Source organism: Apteryx rowi, unplaced genomic scaffold (genome assembly GCF_003343035.1).
Source record: "Apteryx rowi isolate R43461 unplaced genomic scaffold, aptRow1 scaffold_182, whole genome shotgun sequence".
Lineage (NCBI taxonomy): Eukaryota > Metazoa > Chordata > Aves > Apterygiformes > Apterygidae > Apteryx > Apteryx rowi.
The window spans coordinates 797,179-816,877 of NW_020448108.1; the positions used below are offsets into that span (position 1 = coordinate 797,179).

At 40.1% G+C, this 19,699-nt stretch overlaps 1 protein-coding gene across 9 annotated transcripts in view; it reads right to left on the reverse strand.

Moving 5' to 3' along the window:
• Positions 1-19,699, reverse strand: part of ECPAS (Ecm29 proteasome adaptor and scaffold) — a 64,969-nt gene that overhangs the window by 44,553 nt on the left and 717 nt on the right. For 2 of the 9 annotated variants that reach the window (XM_026061538.1, XM_026061540.1), the window contains exons 1-6: positions 19,087-19,367; positions 11,161-11,291; positions 6,336-6,452; positions 3,870-3,988; positions 2,499-2,651; positions 121-292 (exon numbers count right to left, since the gene is read on the reverse strand). In XM_026061538.1, coding sequence (XP_025917323.1) covers positions 121-292; positions 2,499-2,651; positions 3,870-3,988; positions 6,336-6,452; positions 11,161-11,291; positions 19,087-19,144 — 750 coding nt within the window. In that variant the 5' untranslated portion in view covers positions 19,145-19,367. Of the gene's footprint in view, positions 1-120; positions 293-2,498; positions 2,652-3,869; positions 3,989-6,335; positions 6,453-8,202; positions 9,002-11,160; positions 11,292-19,086; positions 19,385-19,699 lie in introns of those variants that run through there. The other 7 variants (XM_026061541.1, XM_026061544.1, XM_026061543.1 and 4 more) reach the window with 7 other exon arrangements.

Sequence of the window (19,699 nt, forward strand, 5' to 3'; positions counted from 1 at the left end):
CCTTCAAGGCAACTAAACACCTTGTCAGAATTAGTTACCTATTTTTCTTCTAGCCTGTGTGTAGCTGCCTTTGTTATTACCCCCATTTCACTGAGAATCAGCCCCTGTGACTGCAAGTACCTGTTCCAGCTGTTCTGGTGTCCATGGGCTATCTCCAATTACCCTTTTAGCTGCATAAAAGCTCATTCCTGGAGGAGGCTGAGGGATTCCAGGACCTCCCATGCTACTACTGGATGAAGAGCCCTGTGTTGAGGGCACATTTTGTCGAGTCTGAGATTCATTCAATACATACCTAAAAAGGTAGAAAAGGAGCTTCATTAAAGGCTTTACCAATCCACATCACCAGCTGAATTAGATGCTGGTATGGAGGAATCAACACAACCTGTCCAGCTTCAAATATTCTTCTTTAATTAATCCCATGACTCTGACATGAATTTTACTCATCTGGGATTCAACTACCAGTTATCCCAGTATATACTGCAAGAGAAATAAAGATTTCATTATAACTGTTTGAAAACAGGTCTTTGTTTAGAAAGAGAAGGGCTCACTAGCATTTCTGAAAAGAGTTAATTAGGTTATGAACCACAAAGAATTATCTCTGTTATATTAGAAGTCAATACCCAAGCAATACTAGAATTAACAAATTTATATTCAAAGCTCTAGCAACATTTGTATGATTTCTTTCAAAGACTGAAACCTAGCAAGGGAAATAATGAAGCATACACAACAGGGTGAAACACCAGGAAACAATCCTTCATGTCAAAAATAAATATATAAAATAATCATGTCTCGGAAACAGCTCACTGTTTTAGTGCTGAGCAGGGAAGGAAAGCAAAAACCACAGAGATTATGTTCACATACTTGAGTCTTTTTGGAGGTTGGCTAGTCCAGCCACCCTGTGCACATGTACATAAAGAAGCCACTCTCCCTGTGTCTGAGTAAACACACAAAGGCGCCAAAATCATAGCACAGCAAGAATTATTTTGCTCCAGGACGTCATAATCTGTTCTGCTTTCAGTACATAGCAACAAAAGGAAGTAAGTCAGTCTCAGCACCGAAGATAAATGTTCATCTCAAGTCTCCAAGAGAAATTTTTGAAGTAGTCAAAACTCTGAACAGTTGAACTTGATTTTGAGCTTTAAGCCCTACAGTTAAATTTTCAGGTTGTTCTACCGCATGCAAACTAGTGAGACTAACTCACAAGCAGATAATGACTGAGCACATTCTACCAGGCATAAATTAGCTGTAAACAGCTGCAAACCATTTCACCCCAGGGACCAAGACTCAAAGAGAGAGGCATCCAGAGTCAGAGGCTAGCTGAAGACACTGTCTGAGCACTTTCTGGAAGGAAAATGAAACCAGAAAAAACATTGCCACTCCATCCCCACTATCCTCATGGTCTGAGTATTCAAAATCAGTTGTCATGCTTTGCCAGGGGACAAAAGCACCTAAAGAACTAAAGTCTCACTGAAGAGCCAGAGGACTTCATCTCCTGAAGCTACGGCTACAGCAGTGTTGAGGTGAAACCAACAGCATAAACTTGGGGCAAATTGCAGCCTGTGAGCTGTGAGGAGCAGGCTGTGCATTTTAAACTATAAGCTACAACAGGCTACACACTCAAAGGGTAAGGAAGTGGCTCCCAAAAAATCTGACAGGAACATGGCCTCTGGCAGAGTTACACAGTTTTTAAGAGATAAATCACATGCTCACTATTTTAGAAGTCATTCTTTTGGGTTAATCCACTTGGGTAAGCTAGAGTTAGGTGCTTAAAAGAAATCCTACTGGGATCAAGGAACTGTCAGAAAAAAAGAAAAAAGTGTTCTACTGTAAAATTTTTTCTAATTTCCTTCAAAGCAAAAATTCCCCAAGCAATATAAAGACACAAAAACCGATGGAAAGTGACTTTTGTGAAAGCACTGACCTTATTAGACACCAGAATATTCCTGACAAGCACTGATCAGTAATTCAAGTTGCTCTGTAAATAATTGTTGCTCTCGGAATCAATGCTCACACCAAAACAAGCCATTACAATTAAAACTTTCTTATTCAAGACCAACCTTGTCACTAAAGGTTCTGTTTTGGAAAGTGAAAATTTTCAGAGATTACACTTGCTTATGACCTTGGAGGACTAAGCCTCAAAACTCAACTACAGGAAGATGGGCACACAGTTTGATTTTCCTCCTATTTTAAAAGTTTGGTTATTTAAAGGATAGCTCGCATGTCTCATAGCTTCCATTTGATGTCAAAGGAAGTCAACTTCAGAGTAGTTAAATAAATACACCTAATTGCACAGAAAAAAGATGTTTTGTTAAGAATGGAATCAACACCTTCCTCTAAAATTAGGATCCTGCTTTTTCCCTATTGAAATATGTAACTGAATTCCTTTGAGCTAGGCAATAACAGCATATTTTAAATGAGATTCCCAGTGCAGCTGCAATATGTTTCACATGCGAAGAACATGTGATTACATAACAAAGCTGCTACTTACTCTCACTTACCCATAAGGCATAAGAAGGACATCCAACATAAAGTCCAAAAGCAGCTGTACAGTCTTTGGTTTTTCAGCAAGATTAAATGGAGAAGCTGCTGCTTTCAGCGGTTCAACAGGATATTTCATGTGAAAAAGGGTTGGTATTAGAAGATGCATTAGGCTGAAAAACAATTATATTTACTGCAACCATTAAAAAAACCAGCTGTTTTTTCATAACATTAAAGAGAAAAATGTTTAAGAACACACCTGGTCCTTAAAACAGCAAAAATTCATAATAAATCTTACAGATTCATAACCCAGTGGTTATGCCACTACTTGCCACCCAACATACTTTACAATGGAAGGCAGAAGATAAATCAGGATTTGCACTTAAACATACAAGTGTGTGCACACATGTGAACACATACACACACAGTCTACAGAGATAAAGTCATTGCCTGTGTCCACACTTCGAATGTTTTATAAGTATGTCACAAACTTAGCGTTACAAAACGTTGTCTAGGACTGCCTCATTCCCAAGACCTTTAAAGTTTTAAATCTGAGTCTGCCTAGAGCAGAAGGTGATCCATGCTGTCTAGATTCACCGAACAGCGCACACCAACAAATATATTATACACCAGTACATCCAGATTTCCTAAAGCTCTCTTCATCCATTTACTTGCTTCTGAGCCAGGGCAAAATCACAGCCCAAGAAAAGACAGGGTTTTTTTCTATTGACATCAAGAATGGGGAAACAAGATTTTACTGAACCTTTCAGTAAGGTCATTTTAAAATACCTTCATACTGTCACAGTGCTGTAAAATGAATGGAGATATGATTTTGACATCCCTTTCCGTTGCCAACATGATGGAAACCAGTCTCAGTACAAATAAGAAGCAGGTCATAATTAATAATGCAGTTTCTAGAAGTGCTTGGTACACAGCATTTTCAAACCTTTGTTCTGCAATGTTTCTTCCTCACCCCCCCCCCCCCGCCCCCTCAGTGTCTGAAGTTAATAGAAATTTGGGGTATTTCACAATTTAGAGTGGCCTGTCTGGGGCATTTACAGCTGTTCCTGTTGCTAGACAGAAGATATTTTCTGAAGGTCAGGCCCTAAGCTGGAAACCCAAACCCATAATTTGATGAAGATGTGGGATATAGACAGGCATATACATCATATCACAGGCTTTTTATGATATGGGGAGCCTGCTGCAGTGGTGCTATATATTATTAAAGTATTAGACTATCTCACTTCTTTGTACCAACCAAACTTATGAACTGCTGATCTGAATTGTGCAAACCAAGAACATCCTAAGCAACCAAGCTTTAACCAAGAAGAAAAATCTTGTTTTACTAAAATGATACAAACAGGATTCACTCCATGAATAAGTAGTTATACCTGTCTTGCTGTGGTTGAGGCTTCCCTTCCATTGCAGTGAGGAGAGTTGGAGCCAACTCACATTGCTTCTCCACTGGCAAACGAGGGTATCCCATCTTAACATAAATTATGGTAAAATTCTAAAGGGGTAGAAAAAGAACAGGGTACTGCAACAGCGCAAAAGAAATATATATTCTTTAAACTCTTATGTTGTGTTACCAAACTGGTGTTGGAAACAACTTATGTTTTGGAAGATCCTATTCCTTAATTCTAAGGCTCACGTAAAATGACAGCTTTCAAAGGGGAGGAGGTTCAGCAAGACCTACTCAGAAGGGGCTGGAAAACAATCACAAAAAAACCTCTCTCATTTCTCTTATTCACTATCAATTTCACCAAAAGGAGCCTTACCTGAGCAACAGCTTCAAGTAAAGCAAATCTAATGTTCTCATTTCCTTATTTCTAAAAAATAAAAAAATAGTAGGCACTACTGAATAGGTACAGAAGTTAGCAATACAGGCAAGGGTTCTCTAGAAATGTGTTTTTAAAGTATCATATTTAAAAGCTGCAAATGCACTCCAAACAGAGTCCAGCAACAGAAGCACTGGACAGAAACACTGAACACCTGAATATTTTTAACTGCTACTGTGTTGATCCAAATCCACCTAAGAACTGGAGAGTTATGTGTTCTATGGTCTGGCTGAAATAAGTATGCAAGTTCAATTCCAATCAAAAATTCTATCCTGGAAAAAAAAAAACCCTACTAATAAGAGGTTAAAAACTATTAAAGATGAAAAGCTGAAGATAACAAGGATTATCTAGTCTTCAACTCTACTGATAGTCCCTCTGATTGAAAATATATTTAAAAAAGCATATTAACAAAGACAGAAGATGGTGTTGGTGGTTGTATAAGGTCTTTGGCTTGCCCTGACAAAATGTGAGCCCTAGTTATGATTTGCTGCTCCAAAGTACCACTTTACAACAAAAAAAGTCCAAATTCAGTTTGTCCAAAAAAAGAACAATTTGGAACTTACTCCATTTTCAAGAAGCAAACCACAAGACTGATCAATATTAACCCTTTCAGCAATTAACCGTTATTTTTCCTCACGTGAGCACACATATTTGAGTCACTCCCATCTAATGCCTGTATCTAAAAGAAACTAACCAACCAACTCCCCCAGTGACACTAGCAGAGACTGTTCGGTGCAAACTGTGCCCTGCAGAGCACAGAGAGGGCAGAGGGTGGACACAGGGATGCAGCCAGGCAGAACGCAGTAAGGAGGAAGAAGTCAGGGGACAGGTAGGTGCAGGCGAACAGCTGACAGCCATAATACACTGTTGCAGTCCAGGATGCTGCAGACCTGAGCTGTGCACCTCGTTTGTTGACAATTATTTGGAGACAAAATTAAAAAAACATGTCACAGCAGGAAAGCTTCAAACCACTGAGACAGATCTAGTGCAGTACTGCAGTGGGAAGCATTATACTTCTTCAGAGATGGCACTTGTTAAAGTTTTATGAAGCCCACTATCTCACAGCACAAAACAACATGCATCACTTAGGTACACTAAGTGAGTGAACTTCAATTTTTGTTATATCCAGGCAAAAGCACATATGTATTTCAAGTCTGTCATCAAACAAGATGGTTCTTTTACAACTCCACAGAACACATGCAGTTTAGAAATCCTTGGTCATTTCCAGAAGGTGAATTCTGGACAATCTCACTTGCTGAAAAGCAATCTGAGATTAGTTCTATAGTACTGCAGTTTAACTGTCCAAACATTTTTCCTTCCAAGAGGTGATATTTTTCATTAAGGTTATATATGACTTGATAGTCAAATGAGAAAGTCAGAAAATTTCCCTCTGATTTTATTACCTTTTTCACAATGGTGATTTGCAACAGACACACCACAGTTGAAATAAAAATTGCCTTCATCAGTTTCACAAAACACTTTTTTTAAAGCTATTTTCACTTTTTAAACTGTATTGAATGAAACCATCACTCAATTTTCACCCCCTATAAAATAGAAAATTTTTTTCTCTTATTTTCTTGCTCAATAGAAGTCCTGACCCTAGAAACACATAAAAACTTATGTTCCTATGGGTTCAGAGAAATGCAAATGTTTCTAACTTACGACCCTGATCCTGCACGTAGTAGGATAAGGACTGGTTCTCAATAGCTGCTTGCACAATAGGACCTCTACAATAAATAAAGCCTCTACAATACAAGCAATTACAATCCATGCATTCATAAAAGATCAAGAGTGATTATCAGTAATTTGAACAGTCAGTGGTATAGCAGCTTTCTGAAATTAAGTTTCACCCACAACAGACTAAAAAGTTCAGTAAAAAAAAAAAAATCACTTAGAACTTCAACCTTATTACAATAGCACACTTCTAAGGAAAACTGACAGCTTAATACAAGAGCTTTAAAGAATAATCTGCTTGTTAGAAGTAAATCAGCAACTAGCCTTGGAAGAACAGATACTTACAGTGACAAAAGACACTGCAGAAGGATCTTGATATTGAACTAGTAGTGTCTCTACTGGAAGTTGGATTTTTGGACGACTTTTGATGCGCTTGTTCAGATGAACCAGCAGCTCCATAACCTGAGAGGAAGAAAACAAAAAACTTGAAAGAACCACCATCAACTTTATGAATTTGGGCTCAACACATTCCCATTACACTACATGGGCCTATTAAACACAAACGAGGCTGGAGAGTGCCTGATGTACTCTGTCTCTAGAGACAATGGCAGCAATCATTTATCGTATAATCTCAGAGCCACTTTGACATGTCTCAACTGTCAGACACACACATCAAACACCCTCAAATCCATGCCATGACCAATAGCCTCCATCAATAGAGATGCCAGGAAGCACTGATTATCGAGAACAACCAGTTCATTCTACATAACTGCTTGCCAACCCTCAAGGTTGAGCCAGGCTTAGGAATTTTGCATCTCTGCTGTCTGCTCTGTCTGTGGCTGCATGATAACTCCAATTCATGACACAGAACAAAAACTAATGAAAAAAACTACCCATAAGAAAGGTCTTAAATAAGTGTATGAAAGCTGATGCTTAGTGCTGAACAAGACAGAAATAAAGTATTTCAGGCCGTAGGAAGGGGCTGACAGGGTCCCCATGACATCCAGCAGAGTCCTGGCAGCGACACTGACGGGGGCCAGGAGCAGCTCTGCAGAGAAGCTGGGCCCCAGCAGCAGTGAGTGGAGCAGGGGCAGTTGCACACCGGGCAGCCCCAAGGGCAGCAGAGTCCTGGGCAGTGCGAGCAGGGGCATGGCCCAGAGCAAGGACAGGGCAGGGACAGTCCCTCTGTTCGGCCCCTCTGCTCAGCCTTGTCACACCTTGGCCGGATGCTGCCATTGGTATGTGACCCCATGCAGGAGAGGTCCACAACTCTGAGGGTGTCCAAGGAGCCCCTCGAGCCACTGGGACCTCCCAAGGTCTCCTCCATGCTATATTATCCTGTGATTCTACAATCCTATGAAGCAGTTTCTTAGCACAACACCAGCAAATCTGTAAGTCCACTGAATGAGATATAATAACCGAATGGAGGAACCTAAGAAACTACAGACAATGGGACAAAACTGTCCTACTACTAAATCTCCATTACCTGCAGCAATGGTACTGAGAAATCACATTGAACGCCTCTATCTAGCTACCAGATACCAACCTGATTCCTAATGTAACTGATATTTTTGCATCCCTGTGCTTGAGAATCTGCTCAGCTCCACTAAAATCAGACAAAGCCAGCCTTAATGAGTCCTAGATGTATGTTGACTCCAAGCAACTCAAGTCACAGAACCAGGGTGTCACCCTGTCTTCTGCTTCCAGTGACTCACCAGCTTGGTTATAGTATGGTGCAAAAGCAGCTAAATTACTGTCACTGAAGTTGGCCACGGAAAGCAGATCCATATCAGCTTGGAAACCATCCTTGCATCCACTTCATGACTAGGCATCAACCAAAATAATAATGGCTAGATATAACCCAGACAAACTGCACAGCTGAGCACAAACATGTGATGGAGCCTGGAGGTTAGCTGACTAAGTAAAGCTGAGCTAACAAATTTTACTACAGTTCTTGTAACTACAGTGACACATTCTTATTGTTTCATATGGAAGAAAAATCATCTGTGCAGTCTTTTATTGTAAGGCAAGAAAAGCATACACACACAGCTATAGCAGATTTTGAGGAACCTGTTCACACTATCCAAGGTGGCTATTGAAAAAAGATTTGGTCGGATTTGAGTATGTATGGGGTTTGGCTGATGTCCTGCTTCTCCAATCATTAACATCAAATTAGTACACTAAGCAACTCATCCAGCAGTACTTATTTGACCTGGATCAGGCACATGTCTGCACTTCTGTGGAATTCATCAGAGCATGATTGCTTCTTATGTTTTTATGTCAGCTTCATACAGGTTGCAAGAAGAGGGATGGTATCTGATCTGGCACAAATGCTGTTGCAGTCAGTGCATCAATATTTCTTCAAGCACATCTGAACCAGCAGAGTTTACACTGGACCAGTTCTTTGGGTCACATGGCTGAGATAACTGATTTGGTAAAAGAAATCCTAGTTCTGAATTTACTCAACTGTCAAACGGTGGCCTGAAAGGGATTACCTTTTCAGAGTAAATTGATTAAGACATAGGTGTTGCAAGCTTATCTACACATCTAGACTATATCCTAGACCTGAAAACTTCCATGGACAATGTGTTCAAATTACTGAATAAGGCAATAATATTGCCTTGCAAGTCACAAAATTAAGGGAAGGGATAAGATTAATACAGCAATATGCTGAAGCAGCAATAAGAAAACAGTTTTGTTATTCCCTTTCCACTCTAACAGCACAAGCTTGAGAAAAAAGTCAGTATGGGGATTCAGAGTTAAATTACAGCATAAGCAAGCTGTCTGATATATTAAACAAACTACACTGTACTCCTGAAGTTGGGTGAAGGCAAGTACTGAAACTATACTGGTCTATACTTCAACAGCACATTGGCCATGCAGAGATGTTATTTTTTGCTCATATACCTATGCTATGAACAGCTGCACTGTAGATGCAGTTACAATGGCATAAGTTTTCAAACTGCAATTAACTATGTTGGCACATGAATTTTATTTTATTTTTAACCACTATAATAATTGCAAGAGAGAGAAATGCCATGGCATGTCACTTTACTTATAGGCAGTCCATGGGTGAATAAAGAGTTTGTCCTTCTCCTTCCATTCTACTTCATCTGCTTTATTAGCCTTTGTTTTCTAAGGGTCTGAGTGCTTCTGAAAAAAACGTTAAGCTTCTGACATATTTCCATTGTCTTCACATGATCTTGAGGCTGGAGCTGAAAAAATAGGGACATTCTTTGCTGTCCACTGGCCAAAGTTCACAAAGGACTGCTAGATATTTGTGTTTCAAAGTCATTAGCATTTGAAAATACAATACTGTTTATAGATGTTTTTTCCACCAATTTAAGGGGCAAAATAAGAGCAGCAGACTGAAAAGATGAGCTTTGATGCAAGTAACAGAAAAAGGCAATGTGCATGTTGAACATATGTATCTGCAAGATACACACTCACCAGTCAATCTTCACTGATGCTTATCAGAAAAAAACTGTCAGTTTTTCCCTCACTTCTGTTTCACTGATAATTTAAATCATTTCACTGCCTGTGTAAAAAAACTCCAAAAACTAAACAGGCTTTTTGTTCAGTTTTGAATTTATTATGAAAACAGAATACTAAAAGAGTCCCTTCACTGATACATCAAGAGCAGAATTCTGGGTGATTTCCTTGATTACAATGGATTTGACAGACAGTAGAAAGCACAGGAAAGTGTTCTAAGTGCTTATGATACTATCATCATCTTGTAATGATAGTCTACAGTTTAAATGTATAGGAGGAGGAAGAGGAAACAAGTTTTATTTCATTTTTCTTTCTAACATAAAAACTACAATTCACCAGGAGATTGACATGTGTTTTTGAGAGGTCTCTAAGAATTTCACTTTCAAAGTGGCATAGTCTTCTCCCTTTCCTGAACCTCACAGCGCTCCAGAGAAACAGGCACCACATTCCAATTTATTAATGAAAAAATACCATATACAAATGCCCTAAGGAATTTAACTAGCTAGTTGGTTGCCTTTCCTTACTGCTTCAAGTGCAGATGATAAGCATGTACCCAGAAGAACCCTCTTTCTGACAAAAAAAAAAAATCTGTCCTTCAGCACAGTGGAACGGTTCCACATGTAGGGACCCTTTTTCATGTGACCACTGTTGGGACCATGCTTTGCTGAAGAACTCTTGGAACACCTATGCTCTAGTTACATGAAGGTTCTGAAACCTACTAAAAGCCAATGACAGCACAGTCATTTCCCTATTTCTACAAGATGAAGAGGGGACTAAAGAAAAAGCTTTTTGTGTTCTTTTTCAAGTTTGTCACCAGACAGCTCTTTCTGATGAAGGGTTGCGGGGACAAGAATTCTTCCTCTGTTTTCTGATCCAACTGCTCTAGACCTGGTCAGATCTCTTATAGTCAGCTTCCACTGCCTCATGGGTGTCTTCTGGTTACATCCTCCTGGCAGAGCAATAAACACAAGCAGATGTTCCTCTGCCAAAATCCAAATTGGGTCATATCTCTTCTGCCTTAACACTGCGTTTAGTGATCCTTTCACACAATCGCACAACTGCTATTTCACAGTACTTTTGTAAGACCATTGGCCTGGGAAAAAAAAACAAAAAAACAAACTGCTAGTAAACAGAATTCAGTTCCCTGCTACAGAAGGCAGCTACATCACAGATTTCCTTCAGATATGTATTAAACTCCATCTTCAAAACTGTTTGGTCCTCGCACCTGTTCCTATAACTAGTCAAGTAAATGACACCAATGAGTATATCTTCATGGTCTTTTGCAGGCTGTAGAGCAAGCTTGCTCTACATGTGCTGTGATTCAAGTGGATGCGAAACAGCCCTAACTTGGAAGCCAGACAGTTATAGCTTGATTAGCTCTGTCCCTGTGCCAAAAAGTCTTGGTCTCAGGCTAACCCACAGTGAGCTGGCTTCAAGTTGAAACAAGGGCAGTCTCCACACATTTGCAAAAGACTTTGCTAATATAGACAATGACTCATGTTTTCTTTAAGCGTCGGCAGTTTTAACAGCCCCTTTCTCCCTATCAGGTTCATGACGTTTCTTCAAAGAATACACCTCCTCATGGAGAACATCAAAGAGCAGTAAATCAGGCTACATCTAGGACATTTACTTCTCCCTGATCGCAACAATTTACCACTATGGAAAACCACACCCTTACCTTTTTACGAACTCCTTCCTGTGTGCTGGACAGCTTGAGGAGAACAGGGGGTAGGAATTTGGAAATAATGTTCTGTAACTGCTCATCTGTTTCTGCATGGCCGAGGCGCAAGAACACACGTTCAAGTTGATCTGCAGTTCAAAAAAAAGAGAAACCCATTGAAACTCAAAATTATGGCAACAAGAAAACAACTTTTTCTGAAGATCCCCTAATGGGTCTGTAAGCAACGCTGTATACAATTCTTAAAGTACTTCAGCTCAACAGCACTCAGCACAGATCCATCTACTATTTTTAACACTCACTGAGCAAACTGTTGATGGCAGAAACCAGCCTGATGGCTTCCCGTACTAGACTGCACAATTATGTACAGACCAGTCCTATCAAAGACAGAAGCAATTAAGATTTCCTTGGCATTGCTCCATGCTGTGTTTCAACTAAAAGCCAGAACATCTGCAAAGGGAAAATGAAAGGTTAACATCTCTAGTCATTCTGTGCTGTTTCTGCTCTGACTGCAAAGGTGTAGGTTGTGAGGCTGCTAGTTTTTAATGAAGTGCTTGCTGTGATCTGCATTCAGACCACAACATTCCATATACTCTAATTCATAGTTAGAAGGCAAAAAGATTTGGCCAATTCTTGTTATTCTTCTTGTTACATCTAGGGTTCCAGTCATGCAGCAGGACTCCCTTGTTGCAGATGCTGTGTGAACAGAACAAAAACATTAAGCACATACAATAGGCCCAAGAGCACAGCTAATACCATAGAAAGGAAAGAGTCCAGGCAAAGCACAAGCTATAAACTTGGGGCAAGCAGGACCATGGTAGCTGCATACAAATAAACAGGCTGTGCACCTGAAAGCACAAGAAACAAGTTACAAGAGCTTCAGACTATTGTTCCAAAGTAAATTTGCTACTGATAGAGCAAGACTAAATCACTCCTAAATGCTGGCCATTCACAGGATATCTTGACACAGGTTTACCTGTTTTTCTGACTGGCTTTTTGTTAAGCCACATATATCACCCAGAAAGATTTTTATGAAGCTATACAAATCCTGACTGAATTAATTAATGATTTGTTCCAATTTGTTACCCTTGTTTTTAAAAGACATCATTATCATTAGCAAGAATGAGACAGCAATTGTGAAATACAGGATGTGCTGCTGTAACTTAAAAGACAAAGTTCCTGTTATTGCTCTATGAAACTGCTGGAGTATGGTAATGAATTCATCTATCTTCCTCCCACCAGCAGGTCTTCTCCTCAAACCCAGGAAGGAACTTTAAAAAAAACTGAATGTCAATAAAGAGATAGAAGTTGCAATTTTTACAAGATGAAGAGAAGAAGAACAGAGAAAAAATGCAGGAAGTATTTGTCTTCTAAATAAGCTAGCAAGAGATCATTTCAGGGAAACATATGAGGTCAAAATCTTCTGTCAGCAGCTCAAGTACAAGGACTGTGGACCATCTGTCTTTACACTAAAGAATGGAAGAGTCACTATTTTAGGCACAAGAATGCAACTGCCCTGAGAGGTAAGCCAGAGGCAAAGCAGAACACCACTGGCACAGCAACGCTCCCAATGGCTGGGCTGAGGAGTGCTCTTATACAAAATTGGGAATGCCTCTCTTCTCTGCACTGCAGCAGTGCAAGCCAGATTCACAGAAAGCAAGGAAAGTAAGTGCTTCTGAAGGGAATACAGGTCTTAAGACATCCTACAAGGAGGAAAGCTCTCCCCCAAAGACTGACTGAAAGTGATGTGTTGCAAGCTGAGATCAGAGGGAGACCAAAGAGTACTCTCCTTTGGGAGAGAGGGGGTCACTGGGCAGGCTGTGAAGAACCCCAGAGGCAGAAAAGGAAAAAGCACTAGTTAGGGTTAGTTAGGGCGGAGTTAAACAGAGAACATGCAGGTGAATATGTCACTCAGGGCATACAGTCAGGCCTTCAGTGGACAAAAAGGAGGTTCAAATTCAAACACAGCTCTAGCTACAAAGCCTCCCACTATGTAACTGCAAAAGCCTTTACTGTCCTACTTTTTAATCTGCCCTATCCCTATATTAAGCATCCTCACAGCATCATCCCTCCTCTACTGGCTGCAGTTTAAGCAAAAGCGTATCACTTTCAACATTTTATTTTCTGCTAAACAAATATGGCAGGCACTTGGAAAGATAGAGGACTATGAAATTTTACTGTAAGACAAACTACAAGCCAGAACTCTGCAGCGCCTATAATGCAAAATAATTTGCTAGTCAATCTCTTGTTTAAGAAAGATTTCAAGGAACATTTGCGCTGTCAGCTGCTCAGCAACTTTGAGGTATTTATCTTATATCATAAAAAAAAAAATTAAGTCCCAACAATTCCTTTCTCTCTTCACCTGCCTTTTTGTGTCGTATTTCACTTCCCTGAATTATTTCCTCTCTCCAGTACCTCCAGGATGTCTCATGACCATTAGGAGCCTGCTTGGGACACCCTAAGCAGCTGAAATAATCCAAATCATTAATGAAACCATCAACTATTTCCCATCAGACCTGGAACACCAGTAGATTGCTGCAGTTCCATCATCCTCAAACTGATTTGCTGAGGAACTTTCCCAAAAACACGTTCCTTCACCTGGCAACCAATCATACTTGAATGCAGGGAAATACAAGTGAAATTACTTCCAAAGCCATTTATTATAGACTCTGGACAATAGACACCTTCTAAAAGGCACAGAAACCTCTACATCCCTGTCCACAGGAAATGCAAAAACGTACTAAATTGCAAGCATCTACTTCCTTCCCAGCTTCCTCCAGCTTTCTGTTATTACAAGCAGCAACCAGCATTGTCATAACAATAGATTGGGGGGGGGGGGGAAGCTATTCCCCGTGTTCACTCTGGCTGTGAAATATGCTTAGTACTTCCCAGACTTCTGTCTAGTTAGTTAAGCCCTAATACCACAATCAGGTATCTTTCCCTTAAATGTAAGCATGAGGGGACTTGTCAGCAAATTCAAGGAGACTAGTCACCTGGCTGTAGCAAGAAATTTGGTCAGGAATCTGTTGGATCAACGCCAAGTCACTCGCCCATGCTGCTGATGCAGGCTGTATCCATAGCCGCAGGACAGGAAAACAAAGAAAAGGAATGCGACTGTAGAAATATAAACCTTCGCTAGTATAGTACATCAACCAATTTTTATCCCACTAGCAATTAAGACTATCTCTCAAGCTCATACTGTTCATTATTGGAGAGCATAAACCCGAGAAGATTAAAGGACAACACATGCTGATCCAGGAGAGAGGACAGCAGACCAACACTCAGATATTGAGTCCCACCTCCACATCCATCACAGACCTGGAGGTGGTGTGGGGCAAATGCTTTTCTCTCTGTGTCTTCAGGTCTTCCCGCAAGATTTATCTAGCCTCCCTGTTCAGACCTGCACAAGCAAGTGGGCCACTGTGCATTTGAAACAGGCATCAAACAAGACGAAGGATTTGCTCCCAATCCATCTCACATTCCTACAACACACATTTTACAACTTTTTAAGAATGAAGCCAAAACCTTCTCTATTTAGTTTTACAGCCCCTACCACAACAGGGTTGTAAACTTATTTAGGACCATGAGGTTCTATTATAACAAAAATATTTAAAGTAAGAAGCCTAACTTGCTTTGCTACATACCATAGAAAAGATGACAATCCCATTTTGAATAAGCCTTAGCATCTGAAACTAATACTACAGCAAGCTCATCATAACTTGACAGTAAGTGCATTTAATTTAAAAACAGAAAGTCATTGCACCTCTCAAACTTCATCTTTGCTAGCCAACACTGAACTTGAAATGCAGTTCATCAAATGACATACTTTCTATAAATTTTCCTTTCACAAGTTGATTAATGCAATGTTTTGTTAACAAAGATAATTTGTAAAGCTTTTTTGGAAGCTTTTGAAGGAAGAAGTAATAGAGATATGAGAGTCAATAATGTAGAACTTTACCCCCATCTAAAATGCTGGTATTTGAGAGATCTGAGATTTAACAAAGGCTTCTCCTTCCTAAACCTCACACAAAACCCTCATCCCAAACTTAGGACTGTAATATTTCTTTAGCATTGGTTCCCAGCTAGAGCACTCACTGTATTAGTTAGTTATATGTATATATATATGTATATATAGTTATATACATATACATTCATGACATTATCTGCACAGTCAATCTATTGCAGCTTAACTCTGGCAAACATGGGTGCAGTGGGAAGAGCACACTGTCAGAGGCCAAGGATTAACTCTTAATACAATCCAGATAATCAAAAAAAACCCCCCAAACTATCATGTTTATTCTATTTACCCTGGTAAGAAAGTCAGAATGAAAGAGAGAAGGGTAGGAAAGGAAGGAGACTTCACTGGAAGCACAAACTGAAAGCCTGTCAGGATCCCAATCATGCAGGGCTCTAAATAAATCACCCCAAGAAAGATCTTGCACTCTGGCACCATCGGAAGCATTAGAAAAGAGCAGGGCCCATGCTGATCACTGTGGGCTTCTAGGTTCACTCCACAGTGGAAACCCCCTTGCTCTGTCAGTCTGTTTTAGAAGGAAGAACCCAAATAAGATTAATTCACTACTATCATTCAGCTCATCACTGAATTCACTATGTTGGGATACTCTTGCGAGTTTCCCTTTATCAAGCATGAAAGCTAGATGCAATTTGTTTAAAGAAATACGATCAATACATCACCTAGAATCTGGTTATGAGGTATGTGCAACCATAGTCCCAGGAAAAGCTTTCCCACTGCATTATAAGGCACGACTGGTTTAACAGAAGTAGTCTTAGAAACATGATAAATACACCACAACTACAGTAATCAACATTTACTAACCATTAAAAAAAAAAAGCAAGGAATGAACTGCACGACTGTAATAATAAAATTATTTTAAATATCCTTATGGTTAAGTTCATGCATAATTTTGAACAGATATTCACGTATTTTGGTACAATCACAACTCTTTTTCCTTGGTGCTGTGCAGTATTCTTCATGCAACAGAAAGGCAAGTTGACTTGACAGCGTTTTTTCAGAAAATGTGTTTTCAAAAGAATGAATATAAATATGGAGAACTTAAAAACAGACATTATATACAAAGAGACCTTTCATTTCACCATACGTAAAAGAACTAAAATGGCAAGAAAACAAGATGCATCTTTGTATCACTGCTTCCAGCACCAGTGTCCAATTTGTGTCTACAGATAGGGTGTGTTTGGAATTAGAAATCCTCAAGTTACCATGACAATGCAGGTACCTATTTGTGAGAAAATGCATGTGTCACTTCTGGTTCTTTCCAGTCTTTGTTCAAAATTACAAAAATGAATATTGGTTTCAGTACTTAAGACCAGTTGTCTTGCAAAAACAGAAGGAACAACAGATTTCAAAATGTATAGTATGCAAATTTTACAAGAAAGTCACCTTAACAGCAGGGCTTTAACTTGTGCTTTAAAAACTTCCAAATCCTGTGGCATGGGCTACAATGGGTCAGATTTATCCCTAAGTCTCATAACTTCAGAACTGATCCTGCAGTCACTCATGCCAACAGCAAAACTTCAGCCTGCTCATTACATGCCCCTTCTTCTGGCTCTGCCATATGGTAGCTTGCCAAAGGGAACAACAGAGAGCAAGATGCACAAAGAAGAAGTAAATAAATAAATAGCTTAATGTTTTCCATTCTTTAACAAGGGAGTTTCCCTACCTGCTTCCCCCCTCCCCCCTTTTTTTTGATTGAAATCAGGGAAATGAACTATTTCAATGCCTGGCTTTACTCAGGTAGCTAGCTCACTGTTTTTCCACCTTTTTATCAAAAAAAAATCTGCTCTCAGTTCAGCTGAGCTCAGTTCCATTTCATGTGTCCAGCTTCTCCTCCCTGCCTTTATGCAAGATAACAAATTAGCTCCCTATGGCATTTAAAGATATTCTATGTAGCATGTCAGCCATTCTGCACTGACCTCTCAGCAATGCTTATTTGTGTAATTGAGTATCATGTATAAAATTCACCATTCTTTTTATGCAAACAGACTCAAGGAACTGTGAGGCTGGGACATGTCATGCTAATTGTATATCATAACTTAACTAATTGACACCAGAGTATCCTAGGAACTCCAAAGAGAGTCTGGGCCCTCAGCAAAACAGAGAGTGGGACAGGAAAATTCAGTGCATGCAGTGGGAATTTATTTTCACTTTCCCTGGAAACTAAACTGTATTTGACAGAAAAATGCAGCAGGACTACTACATTAAAGCATTTCTAGAAGTATGCTTCATAAAAACAAACAAACCCCACAAAACCCTCCCAAATTACTTTAATTATGCAAACCCAACATTTTCTCCAAAAGGTCCTACACCAAATAAAGAGCACTGGATACAGAGTGTTTCAACTTCACCACCTGGATGACAGAGGAGTTTTAGGGACAGATATTCATTAAAGCGAAAGCTCAAATATAGCTTTCAGTACCTCCGGGTTAGGCAATTGTTTCTGCATTATTCTGGTTGCAGAAGAAAGGATAAAGTTAGGAAATCAAACTGATTCTTATTTATTGGCCCACTACTAAAATAGGAGTTAAATTCTTGTTCAAATGTTATTAGACTCTGGGAGAAACTATATTCAGTATGATCATAGAAGCAGACAGGGAGTCAAAATCTGCTGGTACTATCCCTGGTTCTACTAGTAATTCATTATGTGCCTGTAGGCAAATCACTTAAGGGAGCATTTATGGAAGTGGACTAATCACCAGGTTATTTTACAAGATCTGAGGGGGAAGGTTGGTAGGGGAGAAGTATTTTTCTTTTTTCATCCTATTCTTCCTTCATCCTATTCTCCCATTTTACACAAAAGTTAATATAAAAGTTTGAACAGCATACCGAAATCCAAAATTTTCACAGTATGTCAGATTTAGGATCTCTATTCAAATGGCTGACTATACTCACTGAAGATTACTTTCCATTCGTTTGCATCTGAGCTCTTAAAGCTTTAGGGCCAATTTGCTGAACTGGCATTCATTTCTAAGCTGCCATACGTTCATTTTTACACTGCTTTCAAGTAATTTGTCCTCTAAGTGATAAGCATCCTCATAAGAGGTTTAAGCAGAGAGCAAAAAGCTTATCTTTTTGACTGGAGCTACAGATCAAAGTTTCCTATAGCAATGTATACATAAAACAGGGAAAAGTGGTTTTCCAGTTTAAAACTAATAATTATTATTATTGCCATTTTGGGAATACTCATGATCCTAAAGAAGATCAGGTTTCTTTTGAAATATGATGCAATTTGATTATTTAATGTGTATCAAACAAAGGACAGTAGGTCTACAAGGCAGTGGTTCAGTTATGCACTCCTTTACCTGAGCAACTTCTTTTTCCATTAGCTTTAGTTATTACCTAAAACTACAGCACTTTCCACCCATTCACAGAGACAATACTAGGAAAAAGCTTTCCTCTCCCTTCAAAAAGAAGGAAAAGGATTCTAACCATTTGAATAAAAACTTCTCTGATCTGAAATACAGTTCTTTACAGCTTGTATGGATACTAGTGGACAACTAACCAGAATGACATCATTTAATTATTAACAGGAATCTTAACCTAAGGTCATTCTTCCTTTCAGAGCAGTTTAACACAAATGGCTATACAGCGACAGATACATGGTTGAGAACCAATATTTTGCAAGGTCAGATGTGGGAGCTGGGAAGCTAGATGCCACACAGATAAATGCAGAGGATCTACACACAGGCGCTCTCGCAGTGACCAGTTTCACCAAGTGGAAACATGTCAGCATCGTAAAAGGGACAGACAAATTTCTTGGATCACAGCAGGTGTGAGGCCAGTTGTGGTCATGACGGCACTTTATCCCAGTTGTCAGTGGAATAAATAGCTTCGGATTTGTGTCCTCAGATTTAAGGATCAGTGTAACTTAAAGATCCTTCTTACTCCACCTTGAGATCCTGTTTTTCCGGTGACATAAGAGACATCTCCCCCATTGCAGCATCCCATATTGCACGCAACCGAGCTCCAGGAACATCTGACCCAAGGAGCAGAACAGGAACATTATCCTCGTGGACGTCAGCAGAAAACAAAAGCAGCAAGTTACGCAGCACACAGCAGCGCCTTAGATCTGAAGGCCAATACTTCGGAAATACGCTCAAACTATTTCTTCTGCCCTTCATCCCTGGCGATAACATTAAGCTCATTGCCAAACCTACTATTTCAAAACAGCCAAGGGTCTTTTCGCTCGGCTGGCTCGTGCATTATCTTACTGTTTATTCCTCAAGGGCAGGAGAAGCAGGAAAAGAAAAACAGGTCTTCGAGATTTCGCACACTTCTCCAGCGGCCCGCCTACCGCTCACCGCACCGGGCCGCGGAGCGGCTCTGCGGGCGAACCCCAACCCCAACCGGGCTCCCCCAGCCCGCAGGGCACCCGCCGACGAGGCGCCCCGCAGGGCGGCGCAGGCCGCGGGGCGGCAAGGGGAGCCGGGACTACAGCTCCCAGCCTGCCGCCGAGCGACCCGCCGGCCGCGCTTTCCGTCCCCAACACGACGGCGCACGGCG